The sequence below is a fragment of the Littorina saxatilis genome, linkage group LG3 (genome assembly GCF_037325665.1).
Source record: "Littorina saxatilis isolate snail1 linkage group LG3, US_GU_Lsax_2.0, whole genome shotgun sequence".
NCBI classification, from domain to species: Eukaryota; Metazoa; Mollusca; class Gastropoda; order Littorinimorpha; family Littorinidae; genus Littorina; species Littorina saxatilis.
Window position 1 is genome coordinate 34073534 of NC_090247.1, and position 24450 is coordinate 34097983.

Here is a 24450-nt window from a genome sequence, read left to right on the forward strand (position 1 = left end):
CTGTTGTTGCAGAACAACAAGATCCCGTGACGTATGTCAGTGTGACTGTATCAAGGGCATTTGCCAACGGGCCGTGGGCCTTTGCGACGAAATGTGTGTCATTCAAAACTTAAGATAATAAGTCAGTGCCACACTATTCTTCAGTTGCTTGACCATTCGCCGATAACTTTTCTTCACACGACGATGAATATACTTACTGACTGACCATCATTTCAGGAAACACCCGAGAACAGTACATACAACGAGACTTGATCGAGCGCACGAAAATGAAGGCTTTATAAAGTCGTCACGTCGACGTCAGTGCAAATCATGGCCACGTACGTCTGTAGAAATTATTTGTATTATTTTAACTTAGCCAAGAATACGAAAGTGTTCATGACGTCACTGGAGAACGACTCCGTCACGAAAGACTATCCAGTATCGTGGCCACTAAGTTCATCTAAGTTCATTCATCTTTTTTCATGATAGCTCCTCTTCTGTATACAGACTTCTGCAAGACGATGAATAAAAGAAAACAAAAACAAAAAGCGTAGCTCGAATTCAGTCCCAAGAAAAACAGTCGTATCCATCAACAACACTATGGCAGTCTTAAGATTCAAGTCATCTTCTCAGCTCTGTTGTCCCAAGTCAACAACCCCACATTTCCAATCATCCTAAACAGTCACAATCAGTTTTCCATTCCTGAAAACAGCAGCCACAGTCTTTACAAACTCAGTTTGGAGAACATCGTCGATGGTGATGACGTCATCGGGAAGACGTACGTCATCAAGACTTCTTGAGGCCGAAGACGCGGTCGAGGAAGGTTCTGGAGCGTCGCTTGAACTCGATGATCTCGCGACAGAGAGTATGGAAGGCCTCCATCACCCGGGCCACATCCTCCGAGGCTGACACCTCCACGAAGGTACAGCCCAGTTCCACTGCTAGACGGGCCCCTAGAAACATAATGCAGGTGAAAAAAACCTGTAAATAATCCGTTTTCTGTTGTTAACCTCCTCCCCCTTTAAAACAATACAAAACAAAAACTGATTTCTTCTCATTATTTTTACTGTTGCGGCTTGCTCGTGTGTAGTCACAACTGGATAAACCCACCTACCTCTGACCTTCTGACTCCATTGCCACAACCCTCGAAAAATAAAATTTGATTTGATTTGATTTGATTTGATTTGACCTTGACCCTGCGTGATCTCGCGATAGTGCACAAGGCCAGAAGCTGAAAACAGCGTTTCTTTCTTCTAGTTACTATTGTAGCTTATCCTTGTGTAGTCACCCCTGAATAAACCCACTAGCACGGCCCTGACCTTCTGAAGAACTGACCTTCATCCTGCGTGACCTCGCGATAGTGCGCAAGGTCATTCTTGTTGCCCACGACAATGACGGGGACGTGCGCCGCGCGTTTAGTCTCCTCCACCTTGCGGCGCAGCTCCGTTAGGATCTGAAAGCTTTGGCGACTCGTGACGGAATACACCAGCATGAATCCATCCGCCCACCGCAGCACATCTTCTCTCGCTCCGTGGTCGTTGTCCTGCCGCGCGAAAGAAAATAGTGCGTGTCAACGTATCTGATCGCGAGTAATTGATACATCCAAAACATATCTTCATAAAGAGACGTTAGGAATTTTCTGTGAACATTTGTCTGATTACTTAACACCATTAGGTTTTCTTTCAAATCATATTTCATAGTTGATCAGCTGTGAGAGATCAAACATTAGTCGATATTTTGAGTGTTGATGAATGCATGCCCTTTGATGATGCCTCGCAACAAAAACAAGAACGATTGCTATTTTTCACTACTTTTTAGGCAAAGAACAAAGCAGCAAAGTAAGACTGCGAGTGAACAGTCCAGTAATTAGGCAACACAAGCCATGTCAAATATTGATAAACATAATGACGAAAAACAACAACAAATCACAACCATCACAACCACAACAACAACAACAACACACACACGCACGCACACACACACACACACACACACACACACACACACACACACACACACACACACACACACACACACACATTTCTGTATCACTTCTTGGTAAAAAGTCGGGCTTAATTTCCAAGTTTGTGGCCCTTACTATTTGGTCAGGTTTGTATTGTTTGGCTTTCGAACTTTCTATCTAATCACTGTCACTTACTGTTGAGCGAGTGTCGAGGAGTTCAAAAGCTATGGACTCTCCTTCAATGTTCGTTGTGCATTTGTACTTGTTTTCTGCGCAAAACAAAAAGTAAAACACACATGGTTAAATTAAGTAGAAAAGACTTGACATGTGATAAATGGTTCCAACGTAAGAACTTAGCTGTCTAGAAAAGAAAACAAACTTTGAGCAAACAAACGCGTGTGTAAACGTGCAGACAGACAGACAGACGAACGGACGGACAAACAGACATAGTACATCCAAACACACACACACACACGTACGCACGCACGCACGCACGCACACACATACACACACAAACACAGCTACAGAATCTCTTCCTAAACACCTGTTATTCACTGAAATGCTCAGCAAATCATCACAAGCGCATGGCATTGGGTGTGGGGTAGGGGAGGAGCTTTAAAATATTACAACATTTGAAGGCAGGAGAAGAACTCACCCCCCGCCCCCCTTTCCCCAGCCTACCCGGCCCTGGTGCCATGTGCCTGTGCAACCCACAGAATATACACAAACATGATCCACCTAGGTTGAATCAGTCTGGAGGAAGCACGCATAAAAACCCCTCTCTCAGGAATCCGTAATGAAGCATTAACCGTATAGGTCTCCAAGTACAAAGTAGAGAATCTAAAGAAGCTGGAACAGATTCATCCCATCTTTTTGGTTTATAACTATGTACAGGAAGGTGTCCAAGACTGAAACATCTTTATGGGCCCTATTTAATTCTTTGTCAGGGACTTCAGCAGAGTCGAAAAGCCCCTTTAAATCAGACACACGTACGTACCACGCAGAGTGACCACCTGAGCCCGCGGGTATCCTGATCATTAATTCATTAATGAGCTGAACGTCCGCCCCTGTTGAGATCAACTCGGCATGTATGATTTAAAAAAAAAGTTCGTTGTAACTTCAAAATAGAGACAAGATTTAAGAGTCTCAACGCTCCACTAGAGTGAACCTCAACCCGCTTCTAAAAGGACACCGCGCAACCTTCTCAGTCTTTTAGAGATCAAGTCAACGTGTGGTAATCCCAATAGATAATAAAAATCACGTTAGGTAAAAGACAGCTTAGCTTTCAATAGCCTGTTACGAGATATCATAATATTGGCAGCGCTAAAGGTACAAACTTGAGGCATGTAATGAATAAGCCTCAACACATACTATGGAAAATCAAAGGCCAAAGACGTTCTTTTAGACTTGACCAGTTCACTCTACATCAAGTGTCCGAACGTGCCAGCAGGGAGTTCATTAATTGCCTAATGATCTGGACGTCTGCCCTCGTTTCCCGCCCCTCCTTGTGTGTGTGTGTGTGTATGTGTATGTGTGTATGTGTATGTGTGTGTGTGTGCGTATGTGTGTGTGTGTGTGTGTGTGTGTGTGTGTGTGTGTGTGCATAATGAACCGTGCTTTCTGCCCAGTGCTGGCCAGTTTACCTGTTGGGTTTCTTGGAACGGGTCTACAGTGTAGATTCTTATCGGTGGTGGTGGTGGTGTGATGTGTAGTGATGTGGGATGGTCAGGTGGTTGTGCGCGTGTGTGTGTGTGTGTGTGTGCGTGTGTGTGTGTGTGTGTGCGTGCGTGTGTGCGTACGTGCGTGCGGGATGGTCAGGTAGTTGTGCGTGCGTGTGTGTGTGTGTGTGTGCGTGCGTGCGTGCGGGTGTGTGTGTGTGTGTGTGTGTGTGTCAGTGAGAGAACATTCGCGTGTGTGTGACTGAGACAGCGTAAAGATGTGCGTCAAGAATGACTAGTACATTGGAAGCTATCAACAATCGAGTTCTCTCTACCCTCAGGGTGACTGGCATGTCAGGGACCAGCCCTAGGTATCTGAGGATCGAAAGGACAATACCTAGTGAAGAGAAAAGCTTGGTTCTTCTGTGTTTATTTGATTGCAGGGTATCTGTCCCAACATTCATCAACTCAAAACAGTGACAAGTATCTTACCTGCAGATTGGTCGTACTCTCCTATAAAGCGTTTGGTCAAGAACCTCACCGAGAGTGCTGCAACACACAGGACAGAAAAATACACCTTTTAGCTTTTGCAGATAGAATAGCCCCCCCCCCCCCCCCCCCCCCTCCCCCCCCCCCCCCCCCCCGCCATCTCACACATGGGGATTGCTGTAATAAAGACAAATATTACACACAAAAACGTTTAACAGCAGTATTTTTGTTTTCGAAATTACGACAGTCATTGCTAGAGTTGTACAGCTGTTTGTCTGTGCCAGTCTAGAAATAGCAGAAAACAAAAAAGTGACGATCAAATTGATAATCATAAACGTATACAGCAATCAAATAACAAATTTCAAAAACATATCAGATGGTGAGGTTTTGAGTTGAATCTGCGAGTACGATGCAAGCTGTCTTTGGTAATGCCGCACACGCTTCTTATTTACCCCGTTCACATGTCCCACTTTGATTCAAGGGTTGGATGCTAGCGGTCCAACATTAAAAAAAAACACCGGAAGGAGCCTCTCCAGGTCCCTCAATTTAGCACATCACCAGCAGAGCTCCCCATAGCGCGCGTCCCTGCGTCCTAGACGCACTAGAAGCCGAAATCACGTACTAGAAATTCATGGAGGGGGTCCCGGGACGCACTAAACCTACAAAGAGCGGGTCCTGGGACGCACTCAATTTCCTCTGTTGTGCGTCCCGTATACTCTTTTGAGACTTTAGTCGTCAGCTAAGTCAAAGTGCAAACACAAATTATCCCATTTTCACGCGGGAACAAAGTGTTCGTGTGTGTTGCATTTGACTTGGTATAGTTGAAGTGTCCTCCTCGAATATTCTGGTAAAACAAAAAACCAGTTCATATCACAGTATTCGCGATCACAATGCGTTATATGTAAATAGGGGGTTTGGGGACCCGGGACTCTTGGGACCCTCTAAAACTCTGCTAAGGGGGTCCATGGACCCTCTAAACATTAAAAGTGGGGGTCCCGGGACCCTCTAGGTCGGGCGTCCGTGGGGAGCCCTGACCAGCAATGCCCTTATTTGTTTTAAAGGCCTCCAAATACGTTAAAAAATAACTAGTTGGCCAGCTCCATGGAGATCCACCCCCTCCACTCATTATCTCCCACCTCAGCTCCAACTCCAAATAAAACAAGAAAAGGAAGAACAATAAGAAATAAAAGAATCCCCCCGAAAGCGGCGCATGGCTGCCTAAATGGCGGGGTAAAAACGGCCATAGACGTAAAACCCCACTAGTCCCAAAAAAACACCACACGAGTGTACGTGGGGAGTTCAGCCCATGAGCGAAGAAGAAGAGGAAGTAGAATAATAATAGATTCTCATCCGGCTTGTTCAAGTCAGGAACAACAGGCATACTGCATAGAGGAGCCAGAAATATGGACAGAACATTCCTTCGACGAAAGTAATGGTCTTCATATCTGCCATGCACCATCGACAAACTGTGCGTCTTTTGTAGTGTGCTGGACTGAGAGAAGGTGCGGACTCGTTTGAAGTGAACTTCGTATGCTTTGCATCTGGTCCATCCGTTTGAGGGGTAGATTAGACTGCTTAATATCAGAGCGGGAACTTGAGCATCGAATTATTGACGTCAGAGACGAAAAAATCAAAGAGGCATTAGTTCCTGCTTCAGGATAATGATACGTTTGTGCACTGAAGGTCGTTTGCAAGGGGCGCAGACAGAGAGACAAACAGGGGGCAAACAGGGAGGCAAACAGAGAGACAGACTGAGAGACAGACCGACAGACAGACAGACATACACACAGAAATGAGGATTTTCCAGGTAAGAAATCCATGTGGCTCCTCGTTAACTCTCTCTATTATTATCTTTGTGTGTGCGTCAGCGCGTGGATGATTATAGGGAGGTTTAGATATTGCGTTACGTACCCCGACGCGACCTCACCTATCCCTCAGGGATGAAAATTCTCCGTTTTTTCCGACTTTTCCAATTAGTTTCAATGGGCCATCCGATTTATTTGTGCGATTCCGGTTTTTTTACGGTACGGTTTCTGTTTAAAGACGAACAGTCTCATCCTTCTCAAACAAAATGGCGAGCGCGAAAGTTCTCCAACGTGACAAGGATCGACTTCCCGATTCATGCTCCAAGAACAAATTCCGATGGGATTGGATGGACAAACACATCGATGATGTTCGAGTTGGGGACGTTATCCGAAAATTGGACGAGGAAGGCGTGGTGAAGTGCGTGTGTTGCGGAAAAAACATTAAGTATGGTCAGGCCTGAAAGTCTCGGTCATTGTTTTTTGAGCGGGCCGAGACTAGTTGGCAGTCGTGTCGTAGATTGTCGACACTCTCTCTCTCTCTCTCTCTCTCTCTCTCTCTCTCTCCTCTCTCTCTCTCTCTCTCTCTCTCTCTCTTTATTTTGCACCCACTGACATTTTTTTCCCTGGGGCAGCATGCCCCTGGACCCCCCCTCCCCTAGTAGTCTGAAAGTGATATAAAATTCTATATATATATATATATATATATATATATATATATATATATATATATATATATATATTTCATGACAATACCAGCTTGTTGTAATCCCTTTTTAATGCCTGAAAAAGAAGTAGATTTGCTTTCAAAAGAGCACCAGATTGCTTCATTTTGTATGTATTTTGGGGCCATGTTTGAATCCAATTTTAAGGCTCAGATAGCCCCAGATTGCACCAAATTGCACCCTTGAAAAAAAATTTCCGGGGGGGCATGCCCCCGGACCCCCCTAGAAGTCTTGGCGCTTCGCGCCTGCGAAACTTGGCGCCTTCGAATTTTTTTTTCTGTTTTTTTTTTCCTTCAGTTTTCATCCCTGATCCCTATCGAGATAAGTCACGCAGAGGAAAGTTGTGAAAACTGCTCGTTAGATACCACGTCATCTATCAAAGTAGGGCAAAACTCCAAAACTCGTGCTTTAAAAAATCGTGGACAGCGCGCTAAAGAGTAAAGTCTGCAACAATACCCAGTGATGAAACTGCTGCTGTCATTGTGTCGGTGTGCGTGTGTGCGTGCGTACGCGCATGCCTTTATGTGCGTACCCAAACCTAGCCTTCAATTCAAATGAATTGGACGGAACATTACTTTATGGTCGTTTACAAAGTCTTTATGAAACAAAACATTCTTGCAGGCAGTTTTACTAACCAAAACTAAACAACAACCCCCCCCCCACCCCCACCACAGACACATGATACACGTGTGCATTGGGTTACCAAGCAGACTTGATCTGTTCCTGGGAAAAGGTTACTGTTATGCTGAATGTTCAGTCTTTTTGAACATACGCTTCCTGGGAGTATTTTGGTCGAGATGACATTTCTAAATTTAGCTTGGGTCGTCCTTGCGTGCTTCATGGTTTGCTGTGATATCGCAGAGCCGTTGGAACGGGTCACCCGATTTATTTAATTTTAGTCAAGCAACCACACAACTAAAAAATGTGGTTTATGCGCCAGGATATAGGAAAATGCTGTAAGAGGAGGTCTCATACTTTATTTGAATGGTTCATATTTAGATTTTAAAGTAATATGAGATACGTTGCCTTCACGTATAAAAACTGTTTTATACGTGATCACGCCCGTATCAGAAGCACGCACAGCGATCGACAGTGGGAATACCCGCAGTGATAGGGGTGTAGTATGCACGTAACGTGGTATCTAACGCTCAGAAGTTGTCAAAAAGAAGGTCACAGTGTTCACGTATTATCGAGACACCGACACATTTGCACTAAAATCCATTCTAGGGGAGCTTTTCCATTATTTTTTCTACCGTAGGGATTGAATTCATTCCACTGAACAGATTTAACTACAAAATACATTTGAACGAGCGGTATTTTGCTTTCTGTGTCTGCTTTTCGAAGTGAATCGAGGCGAGCACACTCAATAGGCCCACAGAAGGATACGCGACGTAAGTCTCAGCGCCTTGTCGTTCGTGGGGTCATGCTCTTGACACATCGGCGACTACGATGTATACAAACCAGAATTATGAAATATGGACTGAAGCGTGAAGGAAAGATTCCAGAAAATATTGAGCATCCTTACACCCTTCTCGGATGGTTGGACTTGATAAAATCTGACATACGTTGCGCTGACGTATGGAAGGGTTTGCTACGTGAACACGTACCTAATCACCACACGCAGCGCGACCCGCATGTGAGATAGGTGTCCTGGTAGGTGACGTAGCTGATAGGGACGCAGTTTCTAAACCTCCCTTATAAACTACTTTACCTGTTGGCACACGCGCGCGCCAGTGTGCGTGTTTGTGCCGTGTGCGTGTATGCGTGCGTGCGTCAGTGTGTGCGTGCGTGCGTACAGTACGTGCGTGCGTGTGTGTGGGTGTGTGTGTAAGTGTGTGTGTGCGTGCGTTCGTGCGGGCGTGCGTGCGTGCGTGTGTGTGCGTGTGTGATTAGACAAGTAGAGAAAAGAACAGCCTGAAACTTACAGTACGTCAAAATAGAGAATGAGTGCAAAAGATGAGATGCACCCGGAATGACCTGTGTGTCTTCACTTTGTCTTCGTCTTACCTTGTTGATCTACAGGTGTACAGTGCATGTAAGCCTGTCTTACTTTTAGTTTTACAGGCACAAGAATTTGTTACTATCTCTGAAAAACTGTCCTTTCGTTGTTTAAATGCTTTCACGTATTTGATATACAGAAGCAATTACAGGCGATTAAACAAACACAGATTCAAACAGACACAGGTATTTAGAAAAACACAGAGGGGCCGACAGAGAGAGAGACAGACAGACACACACGTACATACACACACACACAAACACACACACACGCACCCACACACACACACACATACGCTCGCACACACACATACACACACGCGCGCAATATAGACCAGTTGGTCTAAGAGGACGTTAAACCCTAATAGTCAGTCAGTCTCTCTCTCTCTGAGGATATGGGTTTGAATAGTTGTCCCCTGACGAGGCTACCTTTCAGTTTCCCCAGAACACCTCTATAAAATCACAAAGAAGTTATCCTAACAATTTGAAACTGTAAATATTGCCGAAAAGTACCATCTTTGGGAGAGGTATTTAGGGATCTCTGGGCTGCCTACTGCATTTGCCGGGTTTGGCAGACCCTTGATTTTTACCCCCACACACGCACACACACACACTTAAACTTCTCTTCACCCCCAAAAGTGACTTATTGTATACACTCTGTAGGCTTTTGTTTTGTGCAGACAGACTCGGGAACGATTGAGAGAGAGAGAGAGAGAGAGAGAGAGAGAGAGAGAGAGAGAGAGAGAGAGAGAGAGAGAGAGAGAGAAGCGATCCGTATTCTTTGGCTTCATTAGTAAATTAAAGTAATGGTTACTTAATTCTTCCTCCTTCCTGTCTCAACCCCCTTAAAATGACGCCTCTACTACAGCGTCATGCATGGGGTTTTGAGATGTTTCTCATTCGAATGAAAAAAATGTGTTTGATTCAGAAAGGTTTTGAATTGAAAGAAGTTTCCTGTGGCCAGTGCAACAGGCCCGCACATGCGCATTCAAACTCGACTGACATGAGGCATGGTGTCGCCCAAACCGAACGCACAATATAAATAAACATAATCACATAATAATAATTAATTGTTACTAACAAAATACAGTTTCCAGTTCTGGATCGGTTCCTGACGGATTATTGGAGCCAAAACTAGAAAACTAAAAAACAAACACTTATCTGGGGAAGAAATCTAGTAATTGTAATTGCTATTAATAGTAAATTTCACGTGAAAATAGTAACTGTGTGGTTTTAGCGCTGGCATGCCGTCATAAGTTTCTATTACAGCTGTTGCGAAAGTTGTTAATTTTTGTTCTCTGCGTATAACTGACTTAAACAATAAACTTCCAACCAAAAATTACCCAATATGTGTTTGTCTAGTTATGTGTGTGTGTGAATGTATGTGTGTGTGTGTGTGTGTGTGTGTGTGTGTGTGTGTGTGTGTGTGTGTGTGTGGGGGGGTAGTATAGATGTGGGCACACAGTCAAGGAATATTTCACATTTTAAAATACATCTTTTGACCGCATGCTTTATCACCTACGTAAGTATAAATCGGTATTTTCTAAGGTAAATAATTTAGAAGCTAAAAAGCAGAGCAATAGCCTGTCTGGAGTACTTCGGGTGTTCTTACTTCCTATGTTTTTATGTTTAGGGTTGTTGTCATATGTTGTTTGGTTGTTTTAAAAGCAGATGATTCTCACTTTTCCATCCATTGTTTAATTGTACGGAGAATAAATTATCTTGTCTTATGTTATGTCTTATGTCAAAACAAAGGAAAACAACTTATCACTTTCCTTTCCCCTCAGATGCACCAAGTTGTCAAAGGCAGCATGCGACCGCTGTGCGTTTTCGTAACATTATGTACTTCCAGTAAATAACGAACAAGGAACTTAGTCGATAAATATCGACAGGGGGCGGACAAATGGTTTACATGTGAAATGTGTGTATATGGGTGTGGTTCTGAAACAAACAAACCATGTGAACCCCCCCCCCCCCCCCATCCCACCGCTCGCGGGCTGAACGACTGGCGTCACATGTCGCTTCGGTCTTTTCCTGAGAAGAACACCGCGTGTACATAATACACAATTCGATCGCGTAGCACTGCCAATGCACATTTTCGCAACGAAAACCGTGCTACTGTTTCTTGTGTGTTAAATCTGAAAGCAATATAAGTGAACGAACAATTGAAAACTGATATCACGTTACTAAACTCCCAAAAGTAATAAATTACTTCTGACTGCGGTACACAATACGGCAGTCACCTCTGCGAATGCTGTCGAAGAATCTAACCGAAAGTAAACATTCTGGGAATCTACGCGCATCGGCCTTGACGCAAGTTCAATACTTAGCCAATGAGCGCGCCGCGGCGAAGTTGGCCGCTGTAAGTCTCGCAGCGCTGGCTGGCTGAGCGAGTTGCGTGTCCATCCTTTTTTGGTCCAAGCCGCACCGTAGACCAAATTAGTAGGTGCTTGATTTTGGTATTTTGATTTTACATAACATTAAACCTTTCTTGGGGTTCATGGTCATGGCAACAGCCATAATACTATTATATCATGTATAATATTACATTTCAGCATATTTGAATTACATGTCATCATACCAAACTGTCATACATTTTTATTCCTACATCATTCTGATTGATCACAACCAAACCTACTATCAGTGGACACATCCAAATGTAAGCGCCTGTTCTTGACAACTTTTAATCGATCTAAAAATAGCAACTTGCTGGGCCCTCTGCCGCCAACAGACACTGTTTGGCCTGTAGGTAAAATGTACAATGTATTTTCTGATTTGTGCACAAAAGCTTTATTTCTTTTTTCTTTTTTTTAACATAACAATGTTTAATGTCACTGTATGTTTAAAAGACCATGGTCATATTTGTAAAAAAAATGTTAAATTAGAAAATAAATAACATTTTGGTTCATGATTTTTCCTACACCTGTGCTAAAAATAAGAAATAAAAATGTCGGGTATATAAGTCTCTCAAATACAGCTAGGTATGAATGGCTCGGTTTGAGTTTGTTGCAGTTGACCCTGCACAATGCGACATATCATGTTTTTGTTGAACAATTTTGACGTCACCCCTCCCATAGGGTGACGTATTTCACAACTTCCTGTGTTACACAAACTCTGTGATGACCAATTTTGACGTCACCCCTCCCATAGGGTGACGGATTTCACAACTTTCTACAGATGAACAATGTTGCCTTCACCCCTCCCATAGGGTGACGGATGTCACAACTTCCTGTGTACACAAACTGATGACGTATTTCACAACAAAATGGCGCTGCCCATGGTCAACCTCTAAACTATCCGTATAGAATGGGGGCGTCCTCGCCCCCATAATGAAATGCACTCACCTGTACACACAAAAGGTAAAACTTGGCGACAAACCAGCAAACCCGTTAAAACACGTCAGATATTTTAGTGTTCATTTTTTTTCCAAATACTTCTTTTGTGACAGGGCGACCAGTCACCAATAATATTATAGAGTAAAGTTTTTGTCATTGTCCAGTCTAGTGTTTGTAGTTCATGTTGCCGATCTCTTTATGTTTTGTGTAGTGCCATTATCTGTTCTAGGTTAAATTTTGAGATGCACATGTCCAGTCACCGGTAGATCCTGAGCGCTTAGCCGTCTTTGTCCATGTTGTGACTTGTCTTTGATCCTTTAAACTTAAGCCGCTCTCATAAGGAAGAGACGGGTAGCCGCTGGCCTGCAGGTGGTCATCAGTTGCGTAACTTTTATGGCCTAACTGGGAGTAGCTTCCCTCAGGATGCTCTCTAGCCGTGTCTTTTGACGCGCCCCGATCAACGCCTCGTTAAGAGGGTGTTAATTCCTTTGTCGTGTCGGGTGGATCGAATCCCAGGTGGTCAGTTGTTTACCCCCCCCCCCCCCCCTTGTGCTCCTCCCCCTTCCTCTTGTCTCACGTTTAACCAATGAAACACGGAACCTGATTAGAGTGTCGTGGTTACGGGTGGTTACTAAGATGTTGATTGGTTATTTGAAATTATTTCTGATAACCTATAGCTAAAGTGTGATGATGTGTGTTCATGTTAGAGTGTGGAAGAGAACTTTGAGACACGAGAGAGAGTGGATGTATTTTGTAGTGTGCTCCACTAACTCAGGAGATGTACTTAGTTCAACTTTATATCGTGGCTTGTAGCCACCGGCTTCTGTCGGTAGGCGAAGTGGAGGAGAGAAGAAGATGTTAAGCACAGGAATAAAGTTTGCCATGCCAGTATTCTGCTGTTGTCACTCTGTCATCTGTTGTGGACGAAATGGAGAGAAAAATGTGTAACTGTATATGTCTTTGTACGTGTGTCCGTGAGTGATAGTCCAGAGTGAGTCCGTATAGTAACACATCATCAAACAAAAACATCAGAGAAGAAACAGATCTGTATACCGAACCTTTCACGAATAACAAAAATCGCAAAAACCAACAACTAACAAACAAACAGACAACAACAACAAAACACACTAGCAAAAGACCACACAGATCGAGCCTAGGAGTCTTTTCACTGAATGAAAACTTCTCAGTCTGATAGAGGTCATATTTCTGTGTCCCCAAGGTTGCTCTTAGTAAATACGGCGCCAACATGAAAAAACACTTCCATTATACGGACTATCTTTACGTTCTCGTTAGTCAATAGAGCGTTAGATGTATACGTGTCGAGGCGTTCCCCTTTCTTCTGTGTCGCTCCGCGTGTAACTTTCTTTTTTAAGTTTTCAATACCCTCAATAAAAACCCGCTTCAGCATAAACGCTACATTTTTTTGTTTGAGGTCAGCTACTTTGTGCGCAGAGTATAACTGTGTCAAGAAGCATGCCAAAATTCCGTTATGTCCCCGCATATATTCCGCGAGTTGAAACGATAGCTCTCTCTTGTAGAATGGGCTAATACGGACCATCTTTACTTTCCCTGGCCATGAGTCAATAGAGCGGTAAATGTATACGTTTGCAAGGCGTTCCCCCTTTCTTCTGTGTCACTTTGCATTCAGCTTTCTTTTCAAGTTTTCAATTTCACGAGTTTGTTCGAACATTGCAGCTGTTGAACTAGCAGCGTCCACTGAGCTGTCGTGAAACCATTGGAGGTAAGACAAAAAGCTGAGAAATAACACATTTCTCAGTCATTCAAAATTACTTTCTACAATAAAAAGTGATTATTTTACGTTGTTTTGTGGAAAAGATGTCACTGTTGTATGTCCATGAAAGATAGCACATAGCGGTCCTTATAACGATCTTTCATGTTACATGTTTCTTCTTGCTTTGCGTTGCTTTGTGGAATAGGTGGCAATATTGCTATTTCATATGACTGTTACGTGGATTTCCATTGGTCAATTGGGCAAAATTGAGCTCAGTGCAAAAGTGATATCGACAACATTTCTGTCGATATCAGTTTTGATATCGACGACCTCTTTATTGCTTCCCCACTTCAAAAACAAAAACACCTAAATTTAAAAACAACAAAATATATGTCACAGTGGAAATGAGAATCCAGTGAGATTCCGAATCGCACTAGTGGAGATTGGAACTCCAGTTTGCACTAGGGCAAACTAGAATTCTCATCTCCACTGGATATTTGTTAGTGAAGATTGAAATTCCAGTTTGCCCTAGTGCAAACGAGAATCCAGTTTCAGTGGAGATGGGAATTCCAGTTTTCACTAGGGGAAATAGGAATTGGGGGAAATAATGTGTTCAAAGGTTTATAATTGTTGTTAAAACCATTTCATCTTGAGTCATTCATGACTTTAAGGTTTACTCATTGCAGGTTTGAAATGCAGAAATAAAAATATTATATTATTGAATTGATATAATCGAACAACACAGAGTAATTGCGCACAATAAGTTTTTTTTTTATCAATATCATTAAATCATATCACAAAGTTAAAAGTTTATATAAGATGAAGCAAGAGAGAGAGAGAGAGAGAGAGAGAGAGAGAGAGAGAGAGAGAGAGAGAGAGAGAGAGAGAGAGAGAGAGAGAGAGAGGGAGAGAGAGAGAGAGAGGGAGAGGGAGAGACAGAGACACAGAGAGAGAGAGAGAGAGAGAGAGAGAGAGAGAGAGAGAGAGAGAGAGAGAGAGAGAGAGAGAGAGAGAGAGAGAGAGAGAGATGGCCTCGGCCATCAGAGCCGAAAGTACTATTGTTTTGTATTGTAAAACCACGACTACTGGACGTTCACTCAGTCGTCTATCTGTCTGGCCTTCTCACTTCTTTTGTGAACTCTTAGTCCTAAAGAAAGAGTGAACACTAGTCTTCTCCACTCAGTTAGACATGTTGACTTGCCGCAGTTTGTTTTCTGCTAAACTGACTCAGAGAGTGGATCATGGAGCAAAAGGAGAAATGTTATATTCTTTTAGAGCAGCATCTTGAATCTTTGGATACAAACAAAAAAGATGCATTTTGTATCACTCAAGAAAAGTACAAGATTGAAGCGTGTCTGCATTCTAGCCCCGGACAAAAATCCCAACATGGTTTTACAATACAATACAATAATACTGTCGGCTCTGATCTCTCTCTCTCTCTCTCTCTCTCTCTCTCTCTCTCTCTCTCTCTCTCTCTCTCTCTCTCTCTCTCTCTCTCAGTCTCTCTCTCTCTCTCTCTCTCTCTCTCTCTCTCTCTCTCTCTCTCTCTCTCTCTCTCTCTCTCTCATGCTTCATCTTATATAAACTTTTACCTTAACTTTGTGATATGATTTAATGATATTGATAATAAAACCTTATTGTGCGCAATTACTCTGTGTTGTTCGATTATATCAATTCAATAATATTTATTTTTATTTCTGCATTTCAATACCTGCAATGAGTAAGCCTTAACGTCATGAGTGACTCAAGATGAAATGGTTTTAACAACAATTATAAACCTTTGAACACATTATTCCCCCAATTCCTATTTCCCCTAGTGAAAACTGGAATTCCCATCTCCACTGAAACTGGATTCCCGTTTGCACTAGGGCAAACTGGAATTCCAATCTTCACTAACAAATATCCAGTGGAGATGAGAATTCTAGTTTGCCCTAGTGCAAACTGGAATTCCAATCTCCACTAGTGCGATTCGGAATCTCACTGGATTCTCATTTCCACTGTGACATACATATGAAAATGTATCCCAGAATGTAGTTGAGCAAGTGACTAAAAGACTTTTTGAAAGAAAAGACATTTTAAAATACTGAAAAGTACAAGAAAAACGTGAACAAAAAGAAATAATAATCAGAGGAAGGGATATGGAACAGCCAAAACTGAGACAAATACTTTTGTAATTTCTTTACAGTAAATACAAAATGTCCAGAGACTTAGCAATATATCTAACATTGACTGACTGTGTGAGGATATCTTCTGCCATTGGTCCGTTTCGACAGTGATATTAAAATCTCGACCTCCGGTCTCGATTTTGATATCACTGTCTCAACAGACCATAGCAGAAGATATCATCAGACCGTCCGTCAATATTGGGTACTATTTTATGTCGATAAAATATATTACATACCGGTTATAATATCACGGTCTTTTAATGTTACTGTACATTCAAAATGGAGAACATCTATGGCATAGCTATCATGCATATCTCTCTCTCTCTGTCTCTCTCTCTCAAGCCTACAAGTCGGCATGTGATCTAACACAATAGCTTTCGAATCTGTGGAGTCACCCAACGGTGAAACACACTTTCCAATCCGGTGAAAAGCTAATACGCTTCAGCTACCGGCACGGTTCTCGGGAAGGCGGCTACTTATACAGCCCAGCGACTTAGGGAAGGCATTTCCTGAGTCCGAAGGGAGACTCCTAACGGTACCATAATTGGGGGTGGTCTGGTTTCTTTTACGTGTCTGCCAAGGTGCTGCGCTGGGGTAAAACCATGCCGCTTATCAGTAAACAATGAAGATAAGATGTTCCCTTCCCCCTTTCACTGACTCGTGCTCACTACCCCCATACAAAGAGTCAGGATGCTACCTCAATGTGAGCACGCTGACACAAAAATATAAACCTTTCAGCATTACAAGCTGGTTATTGCGCTGGTCCTTTACGTACGGCAAAACAACGGGAAAATCAGAATTCTCATTCAGTCTTGACTTGTTCAAACATACACGTGGTTTGTCAGAAACTGTGTGCATTCTCTGTTATTGTCGTTTTTGTTTTTTTAAGCTGTTTGTGTTAGCTAATTCTTGTGTATTTTTAGGACTCGCACCTTCCGCCTTAAAAGAAAAGAAAAAGCGACACATACGGACAAAGTGAAGTGTTAATTCTTTTTTTGTACTGACTTTGGTTCACCTGCAACCAGTCATGACCTGATCATTTCTTTCTGTATAACCATTACTTGATGCCGTAAAAAATGACGTTTTGCTTCGGTTTTTATAACATTTTCTTGGATTGATACCTGCTTGCTAGTCAATTGATTTGATACATTGTTGCCACATTCTCACAGGCCGACACAGATGTCCCGGCCGTTCAGTGTTTGTAAATTAACGTTGAAGGAGACCTTGTTACATGTATGTAAAAAGTTGGTATCACGTTGTATCCTATATACGTGAGGGAGACACTCATGAGATAACAATATCGTTCAAACCACACGTGTGTATATCATGTAAATAAGGTCATGTCAAACGAGTTTGGCAGGGACCTGCTTTTCAACTGCTTATGATGCCAGTCACCGAGACAAACGTCATTATGGAACCCTTTTACACTATTCTGTTTCTCCTGGTAGAAGTTTCAAAACTTTCAGGTCACGCTACACTTTCTAGAGTGACGTGTCTTTGCTTTGACGTCACTGGGATTGAACGAGGCTTTGGAATAGCTTGGATGAGGTTCCAAAAGAAGCGTCTTCAATTTCCACTGCGTGACGTTTTGATTAAAATACACGTATACAAGTTCAGTATGTAGGATAAACAGAATACTACATGAGTTGTTGTGTCGTACCAGATGTACACTCGTTGTTTTTTTTTCAAATGGTGAACAGCTCGCTATCGCTCGCAGTTCAACATAAAAAAAAAATTACCTTGTGTAAATCTGGTACGATACAGTAACCCATGTAGTATACTCCATTTTTGGGTGTTTTTTGTTGTTACAACGTTTGGTAATTCACAGCACATAAACTCTGTTTCAGATTTTGTTATGCAGAGAAAAATATCAAATTATTTAAAGAAAAGTAACTAGGTTCTCAGATTTCGTTTCGCTGAGGGTTGTGTTTCTTTTCCAATACTTCGTTGAGGCAGTATTTTTTTTGCAAAATGATTGAAATTTTGGCCAAGCAATCTTCGACGAAGGCCGGACTTCGGTATTGCATTTCAGCATGGAGGCTTACAAATTAATTAATGACTTCGGTCATTAAAAATCTAAAAATCTGAAGAATACGAGAGAGAGAGAGAGAGAGAGAGAGAGAGAGAGAGAGAGAGAGAGAGAGAGAGAGAGAGAGAGAGAGAGAGAGGAGAGAGAGAGAGAGAGAGAGAGAGAGAGAGAGGAGAGAGAGAGAGAGAAAGAGAGATAGCGAGCGAGAGAGAGAGAGAGAGAGAGAGAGAGAGAGAGAGAGAGAGAGAGAGAGAGAGAGAGAGAGAGAAACTCAGAACTTTATTACATAAGGATAAAGGTTTTAGGCTTAGCCTGATCTTCCAACCTGTCCTTGGAACATATACAGAGAATAATTGTGTGAGAGAGAGAGAGAGAGAGAGAGAGAGAGAGAGAGAGAGAGGGAGGGAGAGAGAGAGAGAGAGAGACACACACACACACACACACACACACACACATACACACACACACGCACACACACACAGGGAGAGTTAGATGGGAGGGGGGGGGTGGTTAAACTTTAAGAAAAGTCTTAATTTGAAAGCTCTGTTTCTGTCTGTCAGTCTGGAGGGGGGGGGGGGGGGGGAACACAACATATCACTTTTCTTTGTTCCTGAAAGTATGACTCCCAAGCCTTTCTATGGAAATTCTATTGGTACTATTTTTAATGAGCACGTCCTCAATGTTTTATATGTATAGTTTGTTTAATGGAAGTATCTTTTTTTGAATACCAGACAACGTTTATATATTTCTCAATAAACGACTTTCAAAGTGTTCCTTTGAAGTTAGTATCTTTCTCCATACAAGGTAACATTTATTTGTTTTTCAATAAACGACTTTCAACTTGTTCCTTTGAAGTTAGTATCTTTCTCCACACAAGGTAGCATTTATTTGTTTCTCAATAAACGACTTTCAACTTGTTCCTTTGAAGTTAGTATCTTTCTCCATACAAGGTAACATTTATTTGTTTCTCAATAAACGACTTTCAAAGTGTTCCTTTGAAGTTAGTATCTTTCTCCATACAAGGTAACATTTATTTGTTTCTCAATAAACGACTTTCAAAGTGTTCCTTTGAAGTTAGTATCTTTCTCCATACAAGGTAGCATTTATTTGTTTCTCAATAAACGACTTTCAAAGTGTTCCTTTGAAGTTAGTATCTTTCTCCATACAAGGTAACATTCATTTGTTTCTCAATAAACGACTTTCAACTTGTTCCTTTGAAGTTAGTATCTTTCTCCATACAAGGTAGCATTCATTTGTTTCTCAATAAACGATTTTGAAAGTGTTCCTTTGAAGTTAGTATCTTTCTCCACACAAGAGAACATTTATTCGTTTTTTTCTTCTTCTGTAATTGACTTTTTGTGTGATGTAAGGTAACCATCATTTCGTTTTGTAGGGTTTTTGTAGCACTAAGAAAACTGTCCTAGTTCCTCCCCATACAAAAACAAAAGAGAAACGGGAGACGGTAAACCGTGACCTAACCAGGCAACGGAAGCGAGGTTTACACCGTTGGCTTTGAAGAAAAAAATGTTGGGCGAGTTGTAACGAGGTATAAAGGTTACTTGTGACGGATTGACCGCGAGCGCTTTCTCCAAAGGGGGAACAATAGCTGTGGCCACCTGCGGCGCACAACCTGCCTTCGTCACGTATTGTATGTACATGACATGTACTCATCGATTTGTATTTGACCTATTACTAAACTTTCTTTTTCTTTCTTTATTTGGTGTTTAACGTCGTTTTCAACCACGAAGGTTATATCGCGACGGGTATTACTAAACAAAAAAAGAGCAAATAGAAGTATACTGTAACGAACATGTTATTGCATTCTACGCTCCACGGTAAGAAACATGACCATCGCAGTCTAGTTTCTTTCCCTTCATTTTCTGCGATAGGTCGGTCTTCGAAAAGATTCCAATACGTATCATCCTTGTCTGCTAGATCTCAATCGGAAGCATGATTAAGAATGCAGAAAGAATAACAGAGAAAACAAAACTGTGAGAAAAAGTTAGATACTTTAGAATCAGTTCATTACAGTTTCCATTTTCACTGACTTGCTGATCGGAGCGCGCGGTACATCGACCTGTCCGAATAAATAACCAGCTTATTACAAAACGGTCTGGTGTCCTCAGATCGCACTGGTACCCTTCTTTAGATAAAGAAGCCTACTTGTAGGACACGTACACATACACATTCACCTTATTAAAATTATACAAAAGCATGTAAATTGCATCCAAAGTGACACTATTTTTCGAAAACAACGGAAGATAAGGCGATTTTCACGTCACCGTTATTCCATTCAATTATTTAGGTGTGTCAAGTTTGATATCGTTTTGAAGATAGAAATGTGCAGACCTTAATGACACTGTTAACTGCTACAGTTGGACAAGATTTAAGAACATATTTGATGGGCACAAAACTCAAACGCATTTCTTAGTAACTGTCGTTTCTGCGTGCCACGGGTAAGCCGGATTAAGTGTTGCGTGACGCGTCAACAACAAGTGTTGCGTCAACAACATCACCGGCTCTGCCCGGACCCTAAATGTCAGTTTCACGGCCCCTATGCAACGCTGTGTATATTGTGTGTACGTAATGTATGTGTATAGTGACGTCATAGCGTCAATTTCTTTGTTGACCGTATTGCTAGTTTCCCGTGTCAGCTGAGTGTCTTTGTTCACCATGTAGCGTGCTTTGTGACGTCATAGCTAGGGTAACCTCCCCTTGGTAGCTGGTAGAATTATGGGCCCTGAAGTAATCGACATATGTTGTAAGGGATTAGTCCTATCGCCCCCCCACCCCCCTTCTCTCTGTTCCCAAGGTAGTGTAGATTTACTGTGAAATGTTAGTATGGTTAGGATGCATTTGTATGAATGGTGCGTTTTCACTTGTTATGTCATGTTCTTATAGTATGTTTCTCTTTTTACATTTAGTCAAGTTTTGACTAAATGTTTTAACGTAGAGGGGGGAATCGAGACGAGGGTCGTGGTGTATGTGCGTGCGTGTGTGTGTGCGTGTGTGTGTGTGTGTGTGTGTGTGTGTCTGTCTGTCTGTCTGTCTGTGTCTGTCTGTCTGTGTGTGTGTGTAGAGCGATTCAGACTAAACTACTGGACCGATCTTTATGAAATTTGACATGAGAGTTCCTGGGTATGAAATCCCCATACGTTTTTTTCATTTTTTTTTATAAATGTCTTTGATGACGTCATATCCGGCTTTTCGTGAAAGTTGAGGCGGCACTGTCACGCCCTCATTTTTCAACCAAATTGGTTGAAATTTTGGTCAAGTAATCTTCGACGAAGCCCGGACTTCGGTATTGCATTTCAGCTGGGTGGCTTAAAAATTACTTAATGACTTTGGTCATTAAAAAACTGAAAATTGTAAAAAAAAAAAATTTTTTTATAAAACGATCCAAATTTACATTCATCTTATGCTCCATCATTTGCTGATTCCAAAAACATATAAATATGTTATATTTGGATTAAAAACAAGCTCTGAAAATTAAATATATAAAAATTAATATGAAAATTAAATTTTCGAAATCAATTTAAAAACACTTTCATCTTATTCCTTGTCGGTTCCTGATTCCAAAAACATATAGATATGATATGTTTGGATTAAAAACACGCTCAGAAAGTTAAAACGAAGAGAGGTACAGAAAAGCGTGCTATCCTTCTCAGCGCAAGTACTACCCCGCTCTTCTTGTCAATTTCACTGCCTTTGCCGTGAGCGGTGGACTGACGATGCTACGAGTATACGGTCTTGCTGAAAAATGGCATTGCGTTCAGTTTCATTCTGTGAGTTCCACAGCTACTTGACTAAAATGTTGTATTTTCGCCTTACGCGACTTGTTTTCATGTGTTAACTGACACTGGCTTCTGGTACATGTTAAAATAAAAGTCAGGGGTCTGTCTAAAGACTACGCGACCACACGCGACCGTGCGCGACCTCCAACTAAATTATGTTTATAAAATATTTTTGTAGTATCTTCACAACATTAGGTTACTTTGTACCAAGTTTTAAGTCATAGAAATAAAAAATATGGGAGTTATGATAGATTTTCAAAGAGCTATCGAGCGAAAGTGAAATCATCGGGGGGGGGGGGGGGGGGGGGGGGAATTAGTTAGACAGATTGTTTTTTTACAGAAAAAATAAAAAATGGACCGACAATGGCAAGGCTCGAACCGGCGATCTCATGATCTCTAGCGCACACCACTATCGACTGAGTACTGTAAGATATATGAAAACAGCAACAAGCCTTCGGCTTGAAGTCGTGTCTTGAAGGCAGAATTACACCTAGTGATAAATGTGCAAATGGCAAACAGCATGTTTGAATTATAACGCACTACATTGTATGTTTCCAGTCTTTTCGAAGAAAACTTCCAAAAGCAGACGACGTCTCTTTAAAGCAAAATGTGAATAAGTTGAGAGGTCAAAGAGATGATGAGGCTAGGCAGGTAAGTTCTCCTTATCAACTCTCGACAGGGGCCGCCCTCATTCAGTCTGCACTATTTGGCGCAGACGATATTAAGGATAATAACGATCACTCCTCTTTACCTTCACCAGGGTACTCCCCCTTTATGATCAGACATTAGGGGATCTCCTGCTGAGAGAGTTTTCTGGCGAAGAAGTGTACTAGCTTCGTTATCTGCTTTTTGATCTTCCGGATAATAGCAGTTTTGGTGCTCTGCAAATTGGCATCATATCATCTCTATTTTTTCAGAGGAGCATTTCCGGTATTCGGCAATTTGGAACATCTTCATCGTGGTGATAGTTCAGTCTGTGTTTTTCTCTCTCACATAAACGAAAAGCAGACGTACGGTATTCTTAGCGGATTATGACAGTATTCAGTTATTCTGGAGAAAAACAGAAATGCTGGAGAAAAACCGTGTTTTTTTCTGCAGCATTTTTGCATAAAATATGTCATCTTTCGCCGAAGCATCGTTTTTTTCTGCAGCAAAACATTTAACTGCAGTAAAATTGAAATCAAGAATGCTGCAGTAAAACGGTGATGTTGTTTTACTGGAGAAAAACGTTTACACTTTTTCTGCAGCATTTTGTACTTGCTCATTATAATATTGGAGACTGACGTGAGCGCAAACACTGAGCGCTATGACGATTAACTATCACGAGAAGAAAATTACACACTCAAGTGAACGTAATGAAGGTGTCAGATGTGTTGTTGTGTAAATTAGGCAAGCGTGTAACGACCGGCCACTAATGACTCAGCTCTGCTTCGTTTAAACCGAGATTTCTTTGTTCGCTGGTCGCTTCAGTGGGTATAATAAGCATGCAGTGCCGTGTTTTGAGTGTCGTACTGCTTTGAGATGGGGTTGGTATATCAAAGAATTGATATATAGTGTGCAAGCGCCTATCCCCACCCTTCACACACACACACACACACACACACACACACACACACACACACACACACACCATCGCGCACACATAAACTGACACACACAAATGCACACGACATACACACGTACACTAACACAATGTCACACAGTGACACACACACAAACACACACACACACCCACACACACACACACACACACACACCATCGCACACACATAAACTGACACACAAAAATGCACACGACATACACACACTAACACAATGTCACACAGTGACACACACACACACACACACACACACACACACACACACACACACACACACACACCATCGCGCACACATACATACTGACACACACAAATGCACCTGGCATACAAACACTTACACAATGTCACACACTTACACGATGTGACAAACAAATCAAGTTAAAACACACACACACACACACACACACACACACATATACACACACACACACACACACACACACACACACACACACACACACACACCCACACACACGCACACACACATATTGTCAGAGGAGAAATTAACGTCTCTATTGCATCACCCAGTTGTGCCCAGTCCTTGTTTTTGTTTCTGTTATTATTTTAGTTAGCAGGCCTAGTTGAGCACGTATTGTGTATCATGTACCCTCTACTAGTCATTGTGCATTTTAGTTAATGGACTGATGATGTCATTTGTATGGAGTCGACGCACGTGCGAGGATATGTATGTGTGGGAGGGGGGGGGGGGGGGGGCGCGGGAGATGGAAACTTGCTGTATGTTATGTAATGTATATATTGTGTGTGATACGTGGAAAATGTGATATTATTTATTTGCATGTATGATACAGGGACAAATGTGATATTTGTAGGCCTAGGCCTATACTAGTGATTACTGTGTGTGATACATGAAATGTGATATGAATGCTGTTTTTATATGTTATACTCTTACTTTCTGTCTATGTCTTAATCCCAAGCGCAAGACAAATTCTTCTATGTGGAAATTGAAGCCAATAAAATTTGAGTTGATGAGTTGAGTTGACCTAGAAGCCATTCCGAATGAATGGATGCCGGGAGTGAATGACACGCCTTCTGATTGGTCCACTGTGGAGTGAGTGGAGCAAGCTATTATCCTGGGGGAATACGGGTACAAACGCTACTTTACAAGAACGTTGGTTTTTCTCCAGAAAAACTGTCACAGGTTATTCCGAAGAAAAAGTGA

The 24450-nt window shown here is 42.0% G+C and overlaps 2 protein-coding genes across 2 annotated transcripts in view; one reads left to right on the forward strand and one right to left on the reverse strand.

Moving 5' to 3' along the window:
- LOC138962206 (ras-related and estrogen-regulated growth inhibitor-like) overlaps positions 1-24450 on the reverse strand; it is a 79434-nt gene that overhangs the window by 1634 nt on the left and 53350 nt on the right. Inside the window, exons 3-6 of the mRNA XM_070333938.1 lie at positions 4093-4149; positions 2138-2211; positions 1315-1522; positions 1-932 (exon numbers count right to left, since the gene is read on the reverse strand). The exon at positions 1-932 is cut by the window's left edge and continues 1634 nt beyond it. Coding sequence (XP_070190039.1) covers positions 766-932; positions 1315-1522; positions 2138-2211; positions 4093-4149 — 506 coding nt within the window. The 3' untranslated portion in view covers positions 1-765. The remainder of the gene's footprint in view (positions 933-1314; positions 1523-2137; positions 2212-4092; positions 4150-24450) is intronic.
- LOC138962205 (beta-1,3-galactosyl-O-glycosyl-glycoprotein beta-1,6-N-acetylglucosaminyltransferase 3-like) overlaps positions 13586-24450 on the forward strand; it is a 40239-nt gene continuing 29374 nt past the window's right edge. The window contains exon 1 of the mRNA XM_070333937.1: positions 13586-13690. The gene's annotated coding sequence lies outside the window, so the exon portion shown is untranslated. The remainder of the gene's footprint in view (positions 13691-24450) is intronic.